We start from the raw sequence: 21783 nt of genomic DNA, 5'->3' as shown, positions 1-21783 counted from the left end.
GTAGTCAATGGACATTAGTTGTGGATTCAGCTAAGTCCTACTCTAAGTAGACCCAATGAAATTAAGGGACCTAAGTTAGTCATGTCTGTTAACTTCAATGTGTCTACTCTGAGTAGAACATAGTTAAATATAACCCATTTTATTTATTTGTGGCATTTATATCCCACTTTTCCTCCACGGCAGTGTATATGATTCTCTCCCCTCCCCATTTTGCATCCTTACAACAACCTATTGAGGTAGGTTAGGCTCAGACAGTGGGAACAGCCCAAGCTCAACCAGTGAACTTAAGACTGAGCGAGGATTTGAACCTGAGTCTCCCCAATCTCACCACAATATCACAACGTAAGCCTTTCAGCCGAAGCTATCAAACCTCTATAGACTCAGGCCCCTTCCAGGGTCCTCTTGTTCCCATTATTTTCAGACTATTTCCTCAGAAGCTTATCCGGGACTGCACAGGTCTGTGTTGGGGGTACTAATACTAATCTTAATACTTCATCATCATCATCATTATTATTCAGAGCCCCAATCTCTGAAGCAAGAGCAACTCAGCAAAGGGGCACTTGTGGATTAATGTAGCCAGTCAAGCCTTGGAGACTGGTGGGTCTGATGCCAGTAGGGCAGTGGAATCCACTTTGGATTGAAGTCCAGACTTTCAAGGAACTGTCCAAAGTGCTGAACCTATTTTGGAACTAGGTATCAGCGCCTTGGACTGGTCCTTGAAAGTTCGGACTAAAACCTGGAGCAGATTCACTGGCCCACTGACACTGGAGCCACCAGTCTCCAATGCAGCCAGGCATACTCATACAGGTCCCTTCAAGTCATCCACATGCCTCTGCCCCACAAGCCCTGTTGAGGAAGACACCCACCTGCTCTGGCTCCTCAGGTCTGATCAGCACTGTCTCAGGCGTGACACAAGGGATTTGCGGGATAGCTGGTGACTCCTCCCTTCTGAGAAGCAAAGCACAGTCAAGGAACTTAAAAAAAAATAAACTCTGTTTTTATATATATGGAATAGTTTTAAAATATTTGTATTGTTTTTTATATGGAACTGTTTTATATGGAACCTATGGGCCCAGCTTTTCCTCTGCTGTAAGGGCTCAAAGTAGAAGGATCTGTCAGTTTTGTTTTTTCTAATCTTAAGTGCAGTTCTCCACATTTCTGCAGCAATTTGCTTTAAAAAAAGAATCATAATAATTCTTCAGCATTTTAGTGTGGATTTATCCTAATAAATGCATTTATGTGTGCAGTTTTACAGGCAACTTCTAATATATAATGCTATTTTCACTAATATTTTCATTTGTATGCACATTTCCCCCTAATATATGCATTTTTGTAAACCTCATTTGGTTGGAGAACTGCACTGCAAAATTTGGATATGAGCAAATTTGATAGATTTGGCTATAAATGCAAACTACATCTAATTTCTCTCCCATCCTCAGCTTAAAGTGACTCTTCTCGGAAGAAAGGCTGTTGTGATGCTGAGCACCAATCACTCACTGACCCAGGTGCATGAGATACAGGGGAGGAACTGGAGGTGCTGGAATACGCAGCCTGCTAAATTTCACATGCTAGAGAGGCTCTTCAACTCTCCCGTTCATTCCATCAGGAAGTGAGTAGGGGGAACTTCCCCAGCCATTTAATTATAGATATTTGTTCTAATGTTTTTATGCAATTGTGCACTGCATTTTATTGCATATTTTACTGCACGTTTTAATTTTGTCTGTGTACTTGCTTTTTTTGGTAAAATATGAGGTGCTGGTACTCATACCTTGATAAAAGTGCCAACACCCAATGATCAGCAAAAAAAGAGGTGCCTACTGGTGAGTAAGTACCACCACACACAAAAAAACCTAAAATTGTGTGTTTTTTAAAATTGGTTTTATACTTGTAAACTGCCTAGAAGCCACCTTGGCAATTAAGTGGTATATAAATTAAGTCATCATAATCATCCCGCTCCATGCTTAATATTCACCATAAGGGATTTTCTGCTAGCAGGGCCACAAATGTCCTGGGCTGACCCTCATCCGCTGGGATTACTCTGCAGCACAAATATAAATCCTACCCTGCCCCTCCCCTCCCTCACACAGCATGTCTTACACGTGATCCAGTTTGGGGACAAATTCCACAATTTCTCTCTCATCTTCCTGATACTGGACGTCCCGCTTCTGTGGCTTTGGGCTGGGCAACTCATCTCCTGAAAGAGAGAGAGAGGGCTAGGGAAAAAAACACAGCACAGTCGGGGTGCTTGGCTCAGGCCAAGTTGCAGGGGCTGACTTAAGAGCCAGCCAAGCACAGCAGCGTAGCAGTCACAGCGTTTACAGCCAATCGGGTCAAGGAGGAATGTTAACCCTTCTGCTGCCACAGATCCAGGCCAGGAAAAGGGAATCCAGCCCTGTGGACGATTGCAGCGACTAAAATCAGCCTTGCGCCCAGCTCATTTGGAGTTAACTGACTGTTGCTTTCCACTTGGCTGGGAACCATGTTGCCTCAGTGATGTCTGAGGGCTACAGTGACATGGGACAGGTGGCTCACGTGGGCAACACCTGTGGCCAGTGTTAGAGGCCGAGATGGTGAAGGATGCTGACCTGGGTATGGCCCACGTGATCTTGGGTAGTGACCACGTGATTCTGTCCTTCAAACACGACCCAGGAATGGTATAGGATCCAACCGCATGGAAGTGCCAACTACTGTACTACCATGGGAATATATCAAACAAGACAGAGATGGGTTATCTCAGTCCCAGGGAAGGGGGTTCAGATGCTGCCCCTCAGGTCTCTCTACCTGGACCTTTGGAAACTCCCCAGGCTACTTCTCTTCTTTAGCCACACCCCCCCTCTCTAGGCCACACCCCTCTAGGCTTGCACTCCTTGTGACTGGCATGTGTCCTTAAACTCTGATCATGCTTTTTGCTTGTTTGGATGGAGGACAGAGAGGTGTGTGTGTAGAAACTAGCCTATTTTGCAAAGGTAAAAATTTACATTTCTTGCACTCTCCATGTCTGCCTCTAACCCTGCCAACTATTGGCATGTAGCCCTTGGAAGGTTGCTCAGAAAGAAATGTGGCTCTGGGACAGAAAAATGTTCCCCAGGCCTGAAACAGGGCCTTGCACGGGCAGACAGCCCTGGTCCAGAGAGCTGAAAGTGGCTTTTGGGAGAGGCTTCACCTCCCATGGTGCACATGCACATTTTTCCTTTGGTTCTGCTGTCACCTGTGATGAAACAGCGCTTTGTTTTATTTATTTTTTAAAAAATAGATACCCTACTGAGTTTTCAAAGAAACTGAAGGCAGCTGTCAATCCAAAAGGCAATAAAGTATAGCAAGCCTCATTAAAAACACACACACATCAAAGCCAAGACCTCATTAAAAAAAACAAGAAGAACTATCAAAACTGAGAGATCAGCTTTGCAGCTTTGGCGGGGTGCTGGTGGGGAATAGCTCAGCAAGCCTGTTGAACCAGAGGCGAACTAGGGTGAGCGTCCACACCATGAGGAGCAATCCCTTTTGCAAAGCACCTTGGAAAACCAAGCACTGGATGACTCTGAATGACCAGGACAGCACAGGCATACAGAGATCCTTCAAAACAGGTGTGGGGAAACTTTGGCTCTTCAGATGTTGCTGAACGATGACTCCATCATTCCTGGCCATTGGCCATGCTTGCTGGGGCTAATGGGAGTTGCATATCAGCGGGCCAAAGGTTCCCCACACCTGCCTCAAAGCTAAGGTGACCGGAAGATCAGGTTAGATTCCTGATGAGAAGGCTCTGAACCAAGCTACGTGTGACCTGAGCAGCATAGTTGTGCCCTGAAGGCAAGGTTGTTTTCCCCAAGCTGTCAGCAATCCAGGTCAGGAAGACATTAGTGCAGGGGGATGGAGGGCACTTTAAACCTTTGCCCCCCACCTTCGACCCTGACCAAATCAGTCCCCTGTGCTTACATTTTAAACAAATGGGATCCTTACAGGGTGGAAGATGCAAACTGTGGGGGGTGGGGGGGGCAAAGGCTTAATGCTTCCCTTACCACCACCCCTTCCATGCTAGGGCCCCAACTGATCCAGCCAATCTGAGCCAGCCCTCCTGCACTGGCAATTTATGGGAGGGGAAAGATCCTGTACTCAGAAGCAGGATTGTGCAGTTAGGATCACATCTGTGGCAGCTAGTGGCTCCATGTCAGTGAACAGTGGAATCCACTCCAGGTTTTTGTCTGAACTTTCAAGGTGCTGAAAGTTCAGACTAATACCCGTAGCGGATTCTACTCCGCCACTGGAACACACATAGTTTGTCCTACATTACCTGGGGGAGTGGGCAGGAGCAGTCACTAAGTGATGCCAGTTAGTGGGAAAGATGGGCCATTTTCACCAAATGTGAAAAAAGAAGGAATGGAGTGGGGGGGGGAATGACCCAGATCCTGATGTCACTTTCTCTCCTTATCCTTAGAGGAGATAGTAAAGGGCAGGGGGTGGGAAATGTAGAAAGAAAGTGCTTTAATTTGGATTCTTGCATTGAGCAGTGGGTTGGACTTGATGGCCTTATAGGCCCCTTCCAACTCTACTATTCTATGATTCTATGATGGGATGGGGCAGAAAGGGGTTCAGGAGTGATGGTGAGAAGGAAGAGGAGTCAAGGGGGCCAAAGGACATTGTTCCATTCTCACGGGAGAGGGGCACAAACCCCTAGATTTCTGCCTATAGGATACTCAAATAAGCCCAGACACTGATGCCCCAGAGTGCCTTTCACCTGCAGGTTGAAGTAGACCTGGTGCTCGCAGCAATGAGGATGATGTCCGTTCATGCAGTGTCTCCCTTTCCCACCCTCCCCATGGCCACAGACACAATGGGTGGGTAGGTGGGTGAGCGGGGCCCCTGGCCGGGAAGCCGAGGATGGCATGGGATGGAGGCGTGTGGCACCCGGTGGCTCCACGTGGGTGGGTGGAATGGGGGCAGGTGAGCCAGTCCCACAGTAACAACAACAACAACAACACAGAGTCCATACCAAGGAGAGTTACATGAGCCGTGCCTGGAAAGCAAGAGGGGGGAAAAAAGAGCAGATTTGAACTATTGGCTCGAGGTAGTGGGCACAAATGCACAGGGCACGATCGGGGTCCAGGCACCCACTGAGCCTCGGGTCAAAACCAGAAAGGGGAGGAGTGGGTAGAGACAGGCCCATGACAGGCAATCTCCCAAGGCAGATTGGTGTTTGGCATAATTCTGAGAGGGGTGGGAGATATATATCCTGGGAAGAGAAGTCCCAGCCTTTGAACACTGAACATCCTATGCAGCTTCATCTCTGGCTATTGAGATTTCAGCAGACATTGCCTGAAGCAATTTCAAGCACGTCTCTGCCTTCATATGGGCTAGAAACTTGCTTTCAAAAAAAATTAAACTGAAGATTCTCAGGAAACTGTGTTCTGCACTCCAGGGCCTATTCTGCGCTTCTGTTGCACTCCCATGGCATTGAGGCATATGCACAGTGCTGCCAATGAAACATCTTTCTAGAGGTACATGAACCACATTGAGCTGCGTGGAAGGCAAGCTCTGCTTGACCGAAGAGAGGCAGAACTGAAGTGAGGCATGTTCTTCAAGCTGCTAAAAGTTTAATTCAAAAGTGGAAATGCCAGCACTAACTTCTTTCCAAATCATTTGTGAAGGCTTGGAAAATAAAAGTTACTTGTATGGGGGCAGGAAGGGAACACAGCATGTAAGAGAAAGGGCCATATAAATCAAGTTTGGGATGTTCACCTTCAGTTCACTTTATTGGCTCTTACCCCATTTTCTGCAAAAAATATCCGTCATGGCCGATAAATAGGAAATGCTTGCAATGATTACCACTTATATACCAGTCAATCACTATGCTCTACAGGTGAGGGCCTCCTGCAGATATCATCTTATCAGGAGGTCCGTTTCACACAACATAGGAAATGGACCTTTAGTGTAGTGGCACTGGCCCTTGGAATTCCTTCCCCTTAAATATTAGACAGGCACCATCTCTGTTATCTTTTTGGCACCTACCGAAGACCTTCCTCTTTCAACAAGCCATAAGCCTTTTAAGTAGAGACTTTATCCCAGTCTGTATCTGTGTTGGAATTGCTTTTTTAGAAGTTTTTAAAGCTTTTTTAAAAAGATGTTTTTAAAGATGTTTTGTTTTAATACATATTAAAAAGATGTTTTGCTTTAATATAATTTAACGTCTGTTTTTATGAAGTTTGAGAGTGTTTTAGTGTTTTTTGTTTGCTGCCCTGAGCTCCCACTGGGAGGAAGGGTGGAATATAAATTTAATTAATATAACAACAACAACAACAACAACAACTATTATTATTATTATTATTATTATTATTTATTCCCTCAGCAAGGACTGGTTCAAGGACTTTCCAATCGGGTGGCTCTATGTCAGTGGAATCCACTCGAGGTTTTAGTCAAAACTTTCAAGGAGCTGTGCAAGGTGCTGCTGACACCACCAGCTGCCACTGCTTTAAATGATCTCCTCCCAAAGCAGCAACCCTTGGAGCTAGAGAAACCTGAGCACTCACCTTCATCCTCAGAAACATCTAGGATCTCATCCACAGTCTCTGGGAAACTCATGCGGTGCTTGTCACTGAATGACTGCAAGAAGCAACAGATCAGATGGGTGCAGAACCTCAGGGCTGCAACAGCACCACTTTACCCCGAACCCCTCCGCCCCCAGGTCAGGCTTAGCCATGGGACTCACCAGCAGGCTGGTCTCATCGGTGACAATTTTCAGCACATCGGTTACAGAAATGTAGCCCAGCCGCTTTGCAATGGCCAGAGGGGTGGCACCATTCTGGGGGGAGAGAGAGAAGCTGTATTTAGCAACCTGCATAAATTATGCAAATTTCAACACATACATGCTTAATTTGCATTAATTTATTCTTGTTTAACTAGTCAATGGGAAAGGGGAAGGGGCTTTTCAGGGCAGTGAAGCCCGCCCTCCAACCAATGAAAATCTCAGGGCCAAACTATATGTGACCTTAATGGCATAGTTCTGCTTTTGAGTGCATAATTTGTTTCAAAGGGGACTTTTTTTTTTTGCAGGGGCCCTAATCTGGATTGGGGCGTGTGTGTGTGTGCCCCTGTGCTCAGGTCCTGATCTGAAATGGGTGGCCTAGACTGGCTATTTGTCAGGAGTGAAACCCTGTACTCAAGGGCACAACTATGCAGTTAAGGTCATGCGTAGTCTGGCCCTTATTCAGCAACTTTCTAGATTCTTGAGATTTCAGCAGGCATTGTCCACACACTTTTAATCATATATTTCTATCCATAAGGGCTAGAAACTTGATTTTTAAAAAAAGAAATGAAAGCTGTGATTCTCAGGAAGCTGAATTTTACACAATAATCTGTGTTTCTGCTCTGCACTCCAGAGCAATTGTGGTAGATACGCATCCATGGGTTCAACCTCAAGGCTCTTGAAGATGCTCTGTTACATATTATTCAGGCCAACTCTCATGCATTTGTATAGTTGGCTGCTCAGAGAACAAGTGTTTCACACAGACACTCTGCATGGGGTTGGCTGCTACAGTTTGTATCCTTGGCTGCATTGGAGGAAAGGACTCTCTGAACTGTTTGACATGAGAACAAGCTGTGACTTGATGAGCCACATCAAACATTCCCAAGAGAGGCAGGGCAGTGGCACATAGAATGGAGGCCTCTGCTTAAGATGATGAACTATTTAGGGGGACTGTTTGCTATTTGCTAGGGAAGGAGGAGAATTCTGCTTATTTCAGACTTGAAAGCAGAATTTTTAATAGTTTGCATACTCAATCTGCATGCGGAGTGAGCATGCTTGCCTGAGCCAGAATGGATTTTCTGCAACACTGGTATGCAGCTACTGCTGCCAAGCACACTTCCCTGCTCTGCTCTGGCCCACTGAGTCCAGCCAAGCCTCCTCAATGGCTCTGGAGTCCCCTCCGCTGCTGCTAGGTCCACAAAAGGACAGCAATGAACCCTGCCCCCTCAATCTAACCCAGCTCAGAGGAGCCACTGTCAGTGCCACCACACCACTCTTTCCTTCCACAAAACAGCAAATCAGCAAAGGAGAAGGAGGAGGTGGAGGTAGAGGATCCCCCCTCCCCAGGCAGAAGCAAAGAGTGCTGCTGCGCCAGCAGTGGTTCCTCCAGCCAATCGGATTGCATAAATTGAGAAGCTGGCGGAAAAGAGCAGGCATGGGGTGGAATGGCCTGCTGATCTGCTGAAACTTGAATGCATTGGGATCCAAAAACAGATGCCAATCCTACTGTTTGTCCAGCAGAATCTAGGCTGAAATACAAAGCCCCTGGCCATGCGCAGAACGACTGTATGAGCTGATCCTGAGATGACCAACAAATTCAGGGCAAGACTTTTGGAGCTACATGCCCCTGTTGCATAAAGCTGTGGCTGCATTCGAAACCAAAATGTGGACTGTAAACATCCATTTCCCCCTTGTTCTTTGGGCTTGTTTACACATGCCACATCAAGAGGTGGCTTGCATGTAAACCTGCTATCACACAGGGAGAACTTCCTTTTCACCTCACAAAGGCTCATTTTCAGCACAGCCTATTCATACATTCCAGCTGCCTGTGTGCACCAATCAAGCACAGAGGAGCAAGTGATCCAGATACGCGTGAGCGAACCAGGCATAGGTGACAGCGAGAAACGGTCTAGGAACGCAGAAAGAAAAGTGAGCCAAGCATAAGTGTTGGTTGGCGCCCATTGAGACTGGTAGGGTACAAGGCACGGGGCCCAACAGTAGGTGGAGCCAGAGGCAACGAATTCTAGGTTTTGTCCCCACCCTCCTTCCTGATGAGTTCTATAATGGCAACAATGAGACTAAAGAGGAAGAGGAGGAGGAAGCTGGCAGCCAGTGCCACCCCCTAGACTGGCTTGGAAGGAAGAAGGCAGGCAGCTGGCAAAGAGCAGACCGAGGTGGGTGGGGCAGTGCCCCAAATGCCCTAACAGACCAGCCTCCACTGCCGAGCACATGAGCCACGCAGGGGGCGATGTGGCTGCCCGCACACCCAGCCCCTCAATGTTCCACACTCACCGAGCTGATTTCGTTGGGTGAGGCCCCGTGCTTTAGCAAGAGGGTGACAATGTCAGTGTGGCCTTGCTGAGCAGCTTGGTGCAGAGGAGTGTATCCTAGCTGTGAGGAGAAGAGGAAGGGAGAAACGTAATCCAATAAGCAAGCAAACACCCGGGACAGTTTCAGACTGTACTTAACCAATAGTAGGGCAATAAGTTTATTAAGAGCCACTAGAAGCACATAGGAGCATAGCCTTACACCATCTAGCTTAGTATTGTCGACACTGACTGGCAGCAGCTCTCCAGGGGTTCAGGCAGGGAGTCTTTCCTAGCTCTAACTAGAGATGCCGGGGATTGAACCTGGGGCCTTCTGCATGCAAAGCAGGTAATCTACCACATTTCTTCCACAAAATAATCATGGTCAACAACCTTATGGGCTACCCAAGGGCCATCAATTATCCAAAAAGCAAATAACTCAAAACGTAATAAAAACAAAACAGCCCCCTCCCACATGCCCATGAAATCTGTTCTGGGTTTTTTCCCAATCCTCCAGAGCCAATTTGGAGAGGGAATGGGGTGTGCATAGAGGGAGGAGGGGGGAGTTCTGCGGCGCAAGCATAAATCCTTACACTGAGAGAATAAGCTAGTTGGACACCTCCCAAAACTCTTGTAAATCAAAAAGAGTATAAATAAAAATGAAAAGCAAACAAGTTATTAGAGGGTCTTTTCATACCTTGGTCTTTGAATTGACGTCTGCTTGGTGCTGCAGCAAAAACTTCACCAGCTTGATGTTCCCATAGTGACAAGCCACATGCAATGGCATATACCCCATCTGTGAGACAGATATAAAGAGCAACATATTTTCACATCCCCCTGGGGACTGCTGTGCCAGGAGGCATCTAGCGATGGGATCCATTGGCCAGTGCTGGTTCAAAAGCAGTCTGACGACGCAACAGGCTAGTATCGATTTGAGTTTGTTCTTGGTCTGCTAGTCACTGCTTTTACCAATCTGGGTTTTTTCCCCTCACACAAAATATTAATATTGACCATTTTAAAGGAAATATAGATAATATTAAAGGAAATATCTATAAAATTATTGCTCTTAATATCAATATTTTTGGGGCAGATTTTTTTTTAAAAAAGCAATCAGTTTTTGAAAATAGCAGCAGAAAATCTCTACATAAAAATTCGATCCACAACAACAGAGAATAAGCGAAATTAATGGAAAATTTGGTACCAAATCTAAATTGGGTGGAATTCTAGCACATCCCCAGCTGCACCACATCCATTTATGGATTTCCTTCAGCTCTACCAGCACTGCCACCACAGCGGCTGGGTTAGGGCCTGCAGGCTTTTGTTAGGGCAGCATTACCATGCATGACCAGCAGCCAAGAGTGATGGGAGTTGTAGTCCAGCAACCCCTGGAGGGCACCTAGCTAAGGAAAGGTGTGATTTTCCACATCTCAAGCACAGGGCCTACTGATGGTGCAGCACAGCCTCCTCCGATCTGGTGCCCTGCAGATGGTTTGGACGACAATGCCCATCAGCACCAGCCAGACCAGCAAATGACACTCAGACCCCGGGCCATGGGCATCTACAGGAGTTGCTCTGGGTGCAGTGGGAGGCAAAATAAAACATGAAAGGGGAAGCAGGCTACTTTCTCATAAAGAATTGAGACAAATAGCATGCCAATACATTTTGTGTCCTCATATCTCAGGTTCTACAAAAGCTAGAAACTTAATCTCTCTTAAAAAAGACAGACAGAAAGTTGTGGATCTGGCGATTGTGGCTCATCCAGGGGTGCAGCTGCCCCCTTGACCCTCCCCAGAGGAGGATGCCCGTGTCCTGGGCCTGCCTTCATGAAGTCAGTGCCAGAGAGTGATAGAAGACAACACGGCCTTCGACTTGACTCACCCGCGTTGTTGCATCCACTCGGACTCCATGCCTGAGGAGGACGTCTGCCACTTGTACGTGGCCCTCCTGAGCCACCAGGTGGAGGGGGGTGAGGCCGCTCTGGAAGAAAAGCAGAACACAAGTTGCACAGAAAGGGTATGGGTGTGAGGCACCAGAAAACACTGCTAGGGAAACTGCCCGTTATTTAAAGAAGAGGCTCTGGGGCTGGAGCGATCCCTGCGCTTTACTAGGCTTTCATTCTGATTTCTTTTTGGAGACCTAGGAACACAGAAAGCTGCCTTATACTGAGTCACCATTGGCCCACCTAGCTCAGTATTGCCTACACTGACTGGCACAGGTTCTCCAGGATTTCAGGCAGGATTCTTTCCCAGCCTACCTGGAAATGTCGGGGATTGAACCAGGGACCTTTTGCATGCAAGGCAGATGCTCTACCACTGAACTAGGGCCCCTTCCCATCAGTACTGTCTACTCTGACTGGCAGTGACTCTCTGGGCTTTCAGGCAGGAGTTTGTCCCAGCTACCTGGAGATCCCAAGGATTTAATCTGGGACCTTTCGCATGCAAAGCAGACAGTCCAACACTGAACTGCGGCCTTTTATGGGATGTTATACCACAGATGTGGGGAACCTTTGGCCCTCCAGGTGTTGCTGAGCTACAATTCCCATCATCCCTGGCAATCGGTTATGATTGCTGGGGCTGATGGGAGTTGTAGTTCAGCAACATCTGGAAGGCCAAAGGTTCCCCACTCTTGTTATACAACAATGAGCGTTCATCGTGTTTTCACCCTGATTTGCTTGCATGGTGGTTATACATCTTCCCAATAATCAGTCATTTGTCCCACACTTTTTAGGGAATTTCTCTGTCACTTTCCTAACTGCAAAAGGTCCATTTTAAAAAAAAGGGGGGCAAATGAAAGCCAGTGTGGCAAAGTGTCAGACTAGGATCTGGGAGGCCAGAGGTCAAATTCCCACTTGGCCATGAAGGTCACTGGGTGGCCTTGGGTCAGTCACTGTCTCAGCCTAACCTACCTCACAGGGTTGTTGTGAGAATAGAATGGAGAGGAGGAGAGAAACATTTATGCCGCCTTGGGCTCCTTGGAGGAAAGGCAGGATATAAATGCAATAATAGAATAAATTAATCAATCAATAAACAATTGTGCAAACCTAAATTACCAGTTGAATCCTTCCCACAAAATAGTGACAGTATGGAGGCAATCCTAGTTTGACCCTGAGCCACCACGTATGTTTTCAAACACCAGTCTTGTAAGGAAGCCAGGCACCAGCAGAGAGCACATTTCCCACACCACCCGGAAATGTATTTTATTTTATTTATTTACTTTTATTTATTATTTGATTTATATCCCGCCCTTCCTCCCAGCAGGAGCCCAGGGCAGCAATTCTGTTTGCATTTAAAGCTGACTCTATCAAATTTGCCCTTTCAAAACAATATGAGAACCGAAACACAGCCCTCCTTCAAAATTAGCACATATCCACATTTTGTGATGCAGTTCTCCAACCAAAGAATGTTTACAGAAATGCATATATGTTGGATAAACGTGTGCATACATATGAATCCATTTGTGAAAATAACACACAAATCCACTGCATTCGGGGAAACTGCTTTCAGAAATGTGTGCATCAGTCAAAACTGAATACTGTTTATTAGGAGAAATCCACACTAATATGCTGAAGAATCTTCATGAGGATTTTTTATATATATAATCACAAATTGCTGCAGAAATGTGGAGAACTGAATTTAAGACTGGAAAAATGAAAAACAGAGAGAAACCGAAAAGGACAGATTATTCTATTCCCTAGCCCCAACCTATCTGAGATTAGGGGAAATTTCTTCCGGTGGGGCTTGAACCCCAGCCCTGTCAAAGATCAGGCAAGGGCTATCATGGAACCAGAACCATGCCAGATCCCATTGGTGCATCAGCCCCCACAGCCTTCCAGATGGCATTCCAGCCTGCCTTGTCAGCGCTTCGCAGCAGATGGCTGGTGGGATTGGTGTTTGGGGAAATGTGCTGGGAGAATATATTTTGAGGGCTATTTCTAACCAAGAGAAACACTCTAAGCTCGCTGCAGTTGGTAAGCGAAGAAGAATGTCCCGATTGGGTGGCAGGAATGGATCAACACAAGCTGTTGTTTCCTCAGTTTAAATCTTTTTAAATGAAACAGGGACTGAGAAAGGCTCAATGAGATGCGGTGGGAGGTGTGTTTAAAATCTGGTTCATAAGAACGCAAGTAGAGCCGTGCTAGATCAAGCCAAAGGCCCCCCTAGTCCAGCATCCTGTCCTCACAGTGGCCAACCAGACGCCTGTTGGAAGCCAAGAGCAGGGCATGAGTATGACAGCATTTTTCTTCACTTGTGGCTCCCAGCAACTGCTATTCAGATCTCCAGCAATGAAGGCAGAACATAACCATCATGCCTAATTGCCACAGATAGGCTCATGCTCTGTAAAGTAGTCTAATCCTTTTTTTTAAAGCCAACCCCAAGTTGGTGGCTGTCACTGCATCCTGCTGGAGTGAATTCCATCGTTTGCCTGTGTGCTGTGTGAACAGCAGGGCTGGATCAGACCAAAGGTCCTCCTCCTCCTCCTGCAGCCTGTTTCCTACAGAAAGCTGTCTCCTTAAGTGGGACATAATGGCAACAACCCGCTCCTGTTTGAATCCCCAGCAATTTAATTACACAAGTACAGGACGGGCCATAGACCACTGGTAGAGCACCTTGCTTTGCATGCAGAAGGTCCCAGGTTCAATCCCTGGCATCTCCAGGTAGGGCTGAGAAACCCTAGAGAGTTCCGTGCCTGAAACCCTAGAGAGTCACTGCTAGTCAGTGTCAATGAGCCTAAGCTAGGTGGACCAATGGTGTGAGTCAGCAAAGGCAGCTGCCTATATTCCTATGCAGATAACTGCCTTATACCAGGTCAGACTTTCTAGTCCAGTATTGTCCACAGGGACTGGCCAGCAACATTATCCCAGGTAGAAAAAGATCTTTCCCATCTCCTGCCAAATGATCTTTCTAACAGGAGATGCCAGGAATTAAACATTCTGCATACCAAGTTCTACCGCTGAGCTGTGGTTCTTCCTCTGCGGCAATCCACAGCAGGTTTGCCTTGATGTGCACCCAATTTTAGCAGCAAAAGGGCCCTTCACCTGCAGAGTACAGGAGCCTCATGCTTACCTCCTCAAAGACCTTCCCCTCCAGGAGATTTTCTCCTAGTTGGGTTAGAGGTCAGCTGAGGAGAAAGGCATTCAGGAGGACTGGCTGCAGGCTGCTAGGAGGCAAGTGGAAGGAGATTTAGGACCCCCTACCTCTCCTCTTAAAAGTAGACAGCCCGCCCCCGGTGCTCTACTATCAATGTGATCGAGCCAATGTGGTGTAGTGGTTAAGGCAGCCTTTCCCAAGCAGTGTACCACCAGATGTTGTTGGACCACAACTCCCATCAGCCTCAGCCAGCATTGCCAATGGTCAGAAAAGATGGGAATTGTGGTCCAACAACATCTGGAGGCACACTGGTTGGGAAAGGCTGGGTTAAGGTGTTGGACTACGACTTGGGAGACGAGGGTTCGAATCCCCACATAGCCATGAAGCTCACTGGGTGACCTTGGGCCAGTCACTGCCTCTCAGCCTCAGAGAAAGGCAATGGTAAAACACCTTTGAATACCGCTTACCATGAAAACCCTATTCATAGGGTCGCCATAAGTCAGAATTGACTTGAAGGCAGTACATTTACATTGGGTTTAACCCCACCAACCCGCCATTTTCGCATCTAGTTTGGCCCTAAGAAGCTGGAACGCAGGAGCTCATAAGGAACATAAGAACTTTGAAGTTCCCTGATGGAGCGTGGGAATGTAATAGGCGCCCTTACTGGTCCATCTAGCTCAGTATTGTCTACACTGATTGGCAGCAGCTCTCTAGCATTTTAGGCACAGAGTCTCTCCCAGCCTTACCTGGAGATGCCAGGGATTGAACTTGGGACTTCTGCGTGCAAAGCAAGTTCTCTGCCACTGAGCTACTGCCCTTCCCCAAAGGACTAGTTGACTCTGGCGGGCCCGAACCGACAACTTTTGAATCACATCACTATACCAAAAGCCCAACACGCTATCCGTTGTGCTCAAAAAAGGCTGGTGCAGCATAGAGGGTGACTAAGCGTTTCTGATGCCACTTCCAGACTATTGTTGTTTCTCAGGTGGGTTTCAATTGGATACTGGCAAATTCAGGTTGGGTAATTAAAATGGACTTGGTGCCCTCGTGCAGCAAACCCGCTTCCCTGGACTTTTTGCTGTACAGAAAGCAATTGGAAAATACAGTGGAAAACTTAGGATAACAATTGTTTGATGCAACATCCACACAGACAAATCAGAATGAACGCTCAGTAAATAGCGGACATTGCATGATCTCCCTGAAACCTTTGTGCAAACAAATCAGGACAAATGCTCAGCAAACAGGTCATCTGGAAGCAATTTGTGTTATGAACCAAGCAGTTGACAGTTTGAATCTCTTTTCTTCCATGAACTCATTAGGTAACCTTAGGCAAGCCACACTCTCTCAGCCTCCGCTTCTCCCCCATCTCCAATATGGGGATAACTTACCTTACAGGGTTGTTGTAAAGATTACAATGCATGGGAAGCAGTTTAACCACTTCAAAATGCCAGACAAATGAAAAAGTTGGCTGGTCTAAAGAGCTTTCAGGAGGGTGACAACTGCTGGGCCCCACGCTTTGGCCCAGCACTAATCCACATTTGTAGCAAATGAAGGCTCTTCTTTACATTCCACAGACAGAATTGCCTGTCCCCAGCAAAGGTTCATTGGGAAAGAGGCAGGGAAGGAGCACTGGACCATGCAGAGAGATGCACCTTTTGTTGCGCATCTGGAAGTTCCCAGGAACCCTTATTTAATTTATTTCTTAGTGCCCCACTAGCTGTCCTTTCAAGGTCCCCAATCTGGGAATTACTATTGGGGGGGCTTTTTAGTTTGGAGAACAGGCAAGTAAGAATTGACATCATCAAAGTGTATAAAAATATGCATGGTGTGGAGAAAGTGGATAGAGGAAAGTTGTTCTCCCTCTCTCATAACACTAGAACTTGGGGACATCCAATGAACCTGAATGTTGGAAGATTCAGGACAGATCAAAGAAATTCCCACTTTGGGGGAAAGGCTGTAGCTCAGTGGCAGAGCAACTGTAGAAGGTCTCAGGTTCAGTCCCTGGCATCTCCAGGTAGGGTCGGGAGAGAATCCTGCCCGAAGCCCTGGAGAGCCACTGCCAGTCAGTGCAGACAATACTGAGCAAGATAGGCCAATGGTCTGACTCAGTACAGGGTGGCTTCCTTTGTTCCTATGTTGTTCTTCATACCCCGCATAGTTAAACCTATGGAATTCACTTCCACAAGTGGCAGTGGTGGCCACCAACTTGGATGGCTTTAAAAGAGAATAAGCCCATCAGTAGCTACTAACCCTGATTAGGGTTGCCAGGCTCAGGGCCTGAGACTGATCCTGTATCTTTAGGAGAAGAGAAAGTCAGCCAAGTGCAGGTACTCTGGCAACACTGTAATGGGAGAAACTGCAAGGTGTGTTGGAATGTATGAGGTTCAACTCCAACTTGGTGGGTTGAGGCTGCATGGGGTTAATAAGGGTAGCTAGAGAGCTAGACCTCTTGCTGGTTGAGGCTATACCTATCCCTTTGATCCTGCTGTCTCTTCCCTTCCTGCTAGGCTGATAAGCAAAGGAATGTTGATCTCAGTTCCTTCCTGCCTCTCTCTGTTTTCTCTTTCTCTCGAAAGGGGAGCCAGACATCTTCTCTTTGTCTCTCCTCTCAACCAGAATGACGGCCAGCACTGGGACCAGTGCTCGTTGCTCCAGCATAGCTAGTTAGCTAGATATAGAACTCTTTCCTATCAAGCACGTACTTCCAGAATAATGTAGTTGTTTCTTATTTTAAAGCTTAAAGTCTCTGACTGACTAATTTGCAGGGAAGGTAGAATCTTAGCAAAGATTCAAACACACACACACAGCTCGCTCAATACTCTCCGTTCCGCAGCGCTACGCAACTCTGCTACGCATCTCAATAGAGAAATTCCGACAAGGTGAAATTCTCCCTTCCCCCTGCACAACTTTTAAAGATACAGAGGACCTCTTGGAGGCCGGGCCTGGCAACCAAGAGGTCTTCTGTATCTTTAAAAGTTGTGCAGGGGGAAGGGAGAATTCCACCTTGTGGTTTTTCCCATTACAATGTTGAAAGGACACCTGCACTTGGCTGACTATCTCTTCTCCTAAAGATACAGGATCAGTCTCAGGCCCTGAACCTGGCAACCCTAACCCTGATGGATATGCTCTACACATACTGTTGGAGGCAGTGTGCTTCTGAATACTTGTTAAATGCTTCAAGTTGATTACGACTTATGCCGACCCCATGAATCAGCAACCTCCAACAGCATCTGTCATGAACCACCCTGTTCAGATCTTGTAAGTTCAGGTCTGTGCCTTCCTTTATAGAATTAATCCATCTCTTGTTTGGCCTTCTTCTTTTTCTACTCCCTTCTGTTTTTCCCAGCATTATTGTCTTTTCTAGTGAATCATGTCTTCTCATTATGTGTCCAAAGTATGATAACCTTAGTTTCATCATTTTAGCTTCTAGTGATAGTTCTGGTTTAATTTGTTCTAATACCCAATTATTTGTCTTTTTCACAATCCATGGTATGCGCAGGTGGGTAGAGTGTTTTTGCACTCAGGTCCCACTTAGAATCACAGAATAGTAGAGTTGGAAAGGACCTATAAGACCATAAAGTCCACTCCCTGCCCACATGCAGGAATCCAAATTAAAGCATACCCAACAGGTGGCTGTCCAGCTGCCTCTTGGATGCCTCCAGAGTTGGAGAGCCCACCACCTTCCTAGGTCATTAGTTTCATTGTAGTACTTGCAGACTTCCTACAGGCATCTGGTTGGCCACTGTGAGAACAGGGTGCTGGACTAGATGGGCTTCTGGCCTGATCCAGCAGGCTGTTCTTATGTACTATTCTATGGCTCTCTTGGAGTGGATGTCTTTTTGCACAGGAAGAGGCCACACCGAACACACTGGTGCCACCTAATGGCCATTGGTGGATGCAGAAACCTTACAACTGATCAGGGTGCTCAGGAAAAAAAAGAATCATAATGGTACAGTCTTTGGGGACTGTACAACCTCAGAGCTCTGCTGGAGCAGACCAAAGTTCCATCTTGCCCTGTGTCCAGCAGGGACCAGGCAGATGCCCACAAGAAAAGCATGAAGACTGTAGCTCTGTGGCAGAGGACCGGCGTGGCATGCAGATGGTCACATGTGCAGTTACTGGCATCTCCAGCTTGGACTGGGAAACACTCCAGTCTGAAACCCTGCAAAGTGGCTGCCAGTCAGTGTAGATAATGTTGAGTCAGGCGGACCCATGGTGTGACTTGTTATACTTACTTTATTTATTTATTTATTTATTGCATTTGTATACCGCCCCATAGCCAAAGCTCTCTAGGCAGTTTACAATAATTAAAAACATTAAAAACAAATATACAGATTTAAAAACACATTTTTTAAAAAGCAATTTAAAACACATGCTAAAATGCCTGGGAGAAGAGGAAAGTCTTGACCTGGCGCCAAAAAGATGACAGTGGAGACCATTCTATAATTTGGGGGCCACCACTGAGAAGGCCCTCTCCCTTGTTGCCATCCTCCGAGCTTCCCTTGGAGTAGGCACCCGGAAGAGGGCCTTGGATGTTGAGTGTAGTGTATGGGTGGGTTTGTGTCAGGAGAGGCGTTCCATCAGGTATTGTGGTCCCAATACACCTTTTCTTGTTGCACTCCCCCCTCCCAGAACCTGTTACATGAAGCGGTACACTGCTTCTAAACATGGAAGCTCTGTCCAGTTTTCATGGCTGACAGCTGCTGGTAGAATTATGTTCCGCAAAGAGGGTGAAACAAAACAGCTTCTTGGCTTAAAATGTTTGGGAGAGGTCTTATCACCAGGACAGGGAGCCTTTCTCAGCCGAGGGCCACATTCTCTGTGGGGAACATTCCAGGGGCCATTCCCCAGTAGTGAGTGGAGCCAAAGACAAAAGTGGGCAGAGCAATGGGTACAGCAGTGGCGGCTGGTGGCTCCATGTCAGTGAGGCAGTGGAATCCACTGTGGGTTTCAGCACCTTGGACAGCTCCTTGAAAGACTGGACTAAAACCTTGAGCAGATTCCACAGCTCCCCTGACATGGAGCCACCAGCCACCACTGGGGTACAGCACCCAACACCTTTGTACAGTCAGGTACATTCCAGCTATGCAAACATTAGAGGTTTCTATACACATTCAGGCACGCGCATATCCATTCTGGCAAGCAGGAGGCATCATCACTGTTGAAGGACACATTGGATACAACCCAACAAAGTAATTGTGCACGTGGAGCTTCCACTTTTGCAATGGAGCTTCCTCTCCCGCTCCCCCACACACCTCCCCAAATCAGCTTTGGAGGGTTATGGGACCACCCAGAACAGGTTGGGGAGAGCACACCAGGGGAGGAGAGGGAGGGGACGTTGCATTGCACAAGTGGGAGTCCTTTGTTGGACACAACCGCTCTAGCCAGGCAAAAGAACTTAAATAGGGTATGGGGAAGAAGCAGCGAGGAGTGTGGCCTTGGGCGAGGGCGTGCTTAGGGAGAGCCCCGAGGGATAGACAGGTGCCTGGAGGCCCACATCAGAGTTGTCAGCTTCCTCCCTCCTCAAAAAGCACATGGTGCACTTTGCCCTCCCAACTCTTCAGCATACCCAGAGCTGCTCTGCTCACCTTGTTGCCGAAGTTGCCATTGGCCTGCTTGGAGAGGAGCAGCACCACCATGTCTGCGTGGCCCTCCTGGGCGGCCAGGTGCAGCGGGGTCACTCCTTGCGTGGACTCAGCATTAGCGGAGGCACCGTACTGCAGCAGGCTGCTGGCCACCTCCATTTGGTTCTGCCTGGCGGCGACGTGCAGGGGGGTGTATCCATTCTGCGGAGGAGAGACGCCACCACCCAGCTCAGGGCAAGTCAAACACATCATTTATTTATTTATTTATTTATTTAATTAAATTTTTATACTGCCCCATAGCCGAAGCTCTCTGGGCGGTGTACATCAAGATAAAAAACATTTCACATACAACATCAGAAGGCCAAAGCGATCAAGTGTCAGGAGCTGTTGTGCTTCATCTAATTTCTGCCATTCTCTGCATCACCAAGGCTGAGGGTGATGCAAGGGAACAGCAGAGATTCCAAGCCGGGATGCCAGCACCATAGACCAGAATCCTTCAAGTCCCAGGTGACCCAGGCATAGGGACATTGGAGAATTCCAAGAAAAAAGTGAAATGGAAATTCTCGGTGTTTGCTTATTCGTTTCATGTCCGCAATGGAAATCAACCTAGCAAATACAATTAGTATTCGCTGTTGTTTTTGCTTTCAGTCTGCAAATGTTACATAACTGATTACACTTTGCCCTCATTTGCACTGTGTTTCCTTTGCACTGAAATGAATGGGATGGCAAAACGAAATGACAGAATTATGTAATTTACGCAATTGATTACGCAAGTTACGTAATTTTGCTACAGTGAGCAGAGAGATGAATAATGTCAGTTTTGGCAGAAGACAAACTGCATTGGAATGGAAACAGTGCTGCATGCAGCAAATTCAGGGTGGAACGTAAAACAATGCCTCCTTACACCCCTGCCCAGGAGAGCCTATCTTGCATGCCTTATTGCTATTCAGCTCTAAGGCTTCACCCACATCCTCAGTCAGGAGGTAACATTCCTTTGGAATTTATTTATTTGAAACATTAACATCTCGCCTTTTCTCCAAGGAGCACAAGATAGCAGACATATTCTCTTCTCTCCATTTTATGCTCACAACAGTCCTGTGAGGTAGGTTAGGCTGAGAGATGGTGACCAGCCCAAGGTCACTTGGGGAGCTTCATGGCTGAGCTAGGACTTGAACCTGGGTCTCCCTGGTCCTAGCTTGACAATCGAACCCAGGAGTACCGAAACTCAGGTGGCCCTCTAGTCTTCTTTATCTGGCCTTCAGAACTCTCTCTAGGCCACACTTCTCACTAGTCTTGCTTCACGCCCTAGCTGTGTGCTTTTTCTGCCAGGCTAGAATATGTCATTGAACTATCAACAATGACTCTTGATTGTCTGGATTATGGACAGAGAAGGTTATGTGTGGGAGGGTAGAAATTAGCCTACTGTACAAAGGTAACATTCACATTTGTTGCTCTAACCACTTTTACCTCTGGCCCTGCCCACCACTGGCACACGGCTTTTAGAATGTTGCCCTGAAGGGAATGTGGCCCTCGGCAGGAAAAGGCTCCACGCCCTGCCCTAACTGCTACATCACACTGAATTTGTCTGCTCAGATGAGCCACTAGGCTACCCCTCTGGCCTTCCAGACTATACTTTTACCTCAGCTTCCTGCCAGGGATTACCACCGGTGGTTGCCTGGTTGGCACTGACCCGTGACAGGGCCTTTCCAGTGGTGGCTGCCCGTTTGTGGAATGCCCTCTTCAGTGAGGTGTGTCTGTCACCATCACTACTCACTTTCAGGAGGAAGTTGAAAATGTTCCTGTTTACCCAGCCATCTGACGGCTGAAGGGGAGTGTTCCTGGCAACCTGGAGATCACTGGATGGAAGAATGTCTTTAAATTTTTACTGTGTTTTAGAATGTTTTTAACTGCTTTTAGAATGCTTTTCTTTTTGCTGCTGTTAAATAGTTCTCCTTTGTGAGGAAGGATAGGATATAATATAAATAAATGAAATTCCATGCAAATTGCCTAGTTTGCTGTCTGGCCTGCCCAGCCCTGTTTATCTGTTTATTTTCAAGCATCAGAAGTGC

The 21783-nt window shown here is 47.0% G+C and overlaps 1 protein-coding gene across 12 annotated transcripts in view; it reads right to left on the bottom strand.

Moving 5' to 3' along the window:
• Nucleotides 1-21783, bottom strand: part of ANK1 (ankyrin 1) — a 271938-nt gene that overhangs the window by 64366 nt on the left and 185789 nt on the right. For 7 of the 12 annotated variants that reach the window (XM_061592461.1, XM_061592465.1, XM_061592467.1 and 4 more), the window contains exons 17-25: nt 19718-19915; nt 10921-11019; nt 9740-9838; nt 9029-9127; nt 6701-6793; nt 6522-6594; nt 4988-5011; nt 2098-2194; nt 867-948 (exon numbers count right to left, since the gene is read on the bottom strand). In XM_061592461.1, the coding sequence (XP_061448445.1) occupies nt 867-948; nt 2098-2194; nt 4988-5011; nt 6522-6594; nt 6701-6793; nt 9029-9127; nt 9740-9838; nt 10921-11019; nt 19718-19915 (864 nt within the window). The remainder of the gene's footprint in view (nt 1-866; nt 949-2097; nt 2195-4987; nt 5012-6521; nt 6595-6700; nt 6794-9028; nt 9128-9739; nt 9839-10920; nt 11020-19717; nt 19916-21783) is intronic. The other 5 variants (XM_061592462.1, XM_061592466.1, XM_061592468.1 and 2 more) reach the window with 3 other exon arrangements.

Source organism: Rhineura floridana, chromosome 12, assembly GCF_030035675.1.
Source record: "Rhineura floridana isolate rRhiFlo1 chromosome 12, rRhiFlo1.hap2, whole genome shotgun sequence".
In the NCBI taxonomy this organism is placed as follows: Eukaryota; Metazoa; Chordata; class Lepidosauria; order Squamata; family Rhineuridae; genus Rhineura; species Rhineura floridana.
Note: the sequence above shows the minus strand (reverse complement) of the source record. Positions and strands in the feature narration are given on the sequence as shown.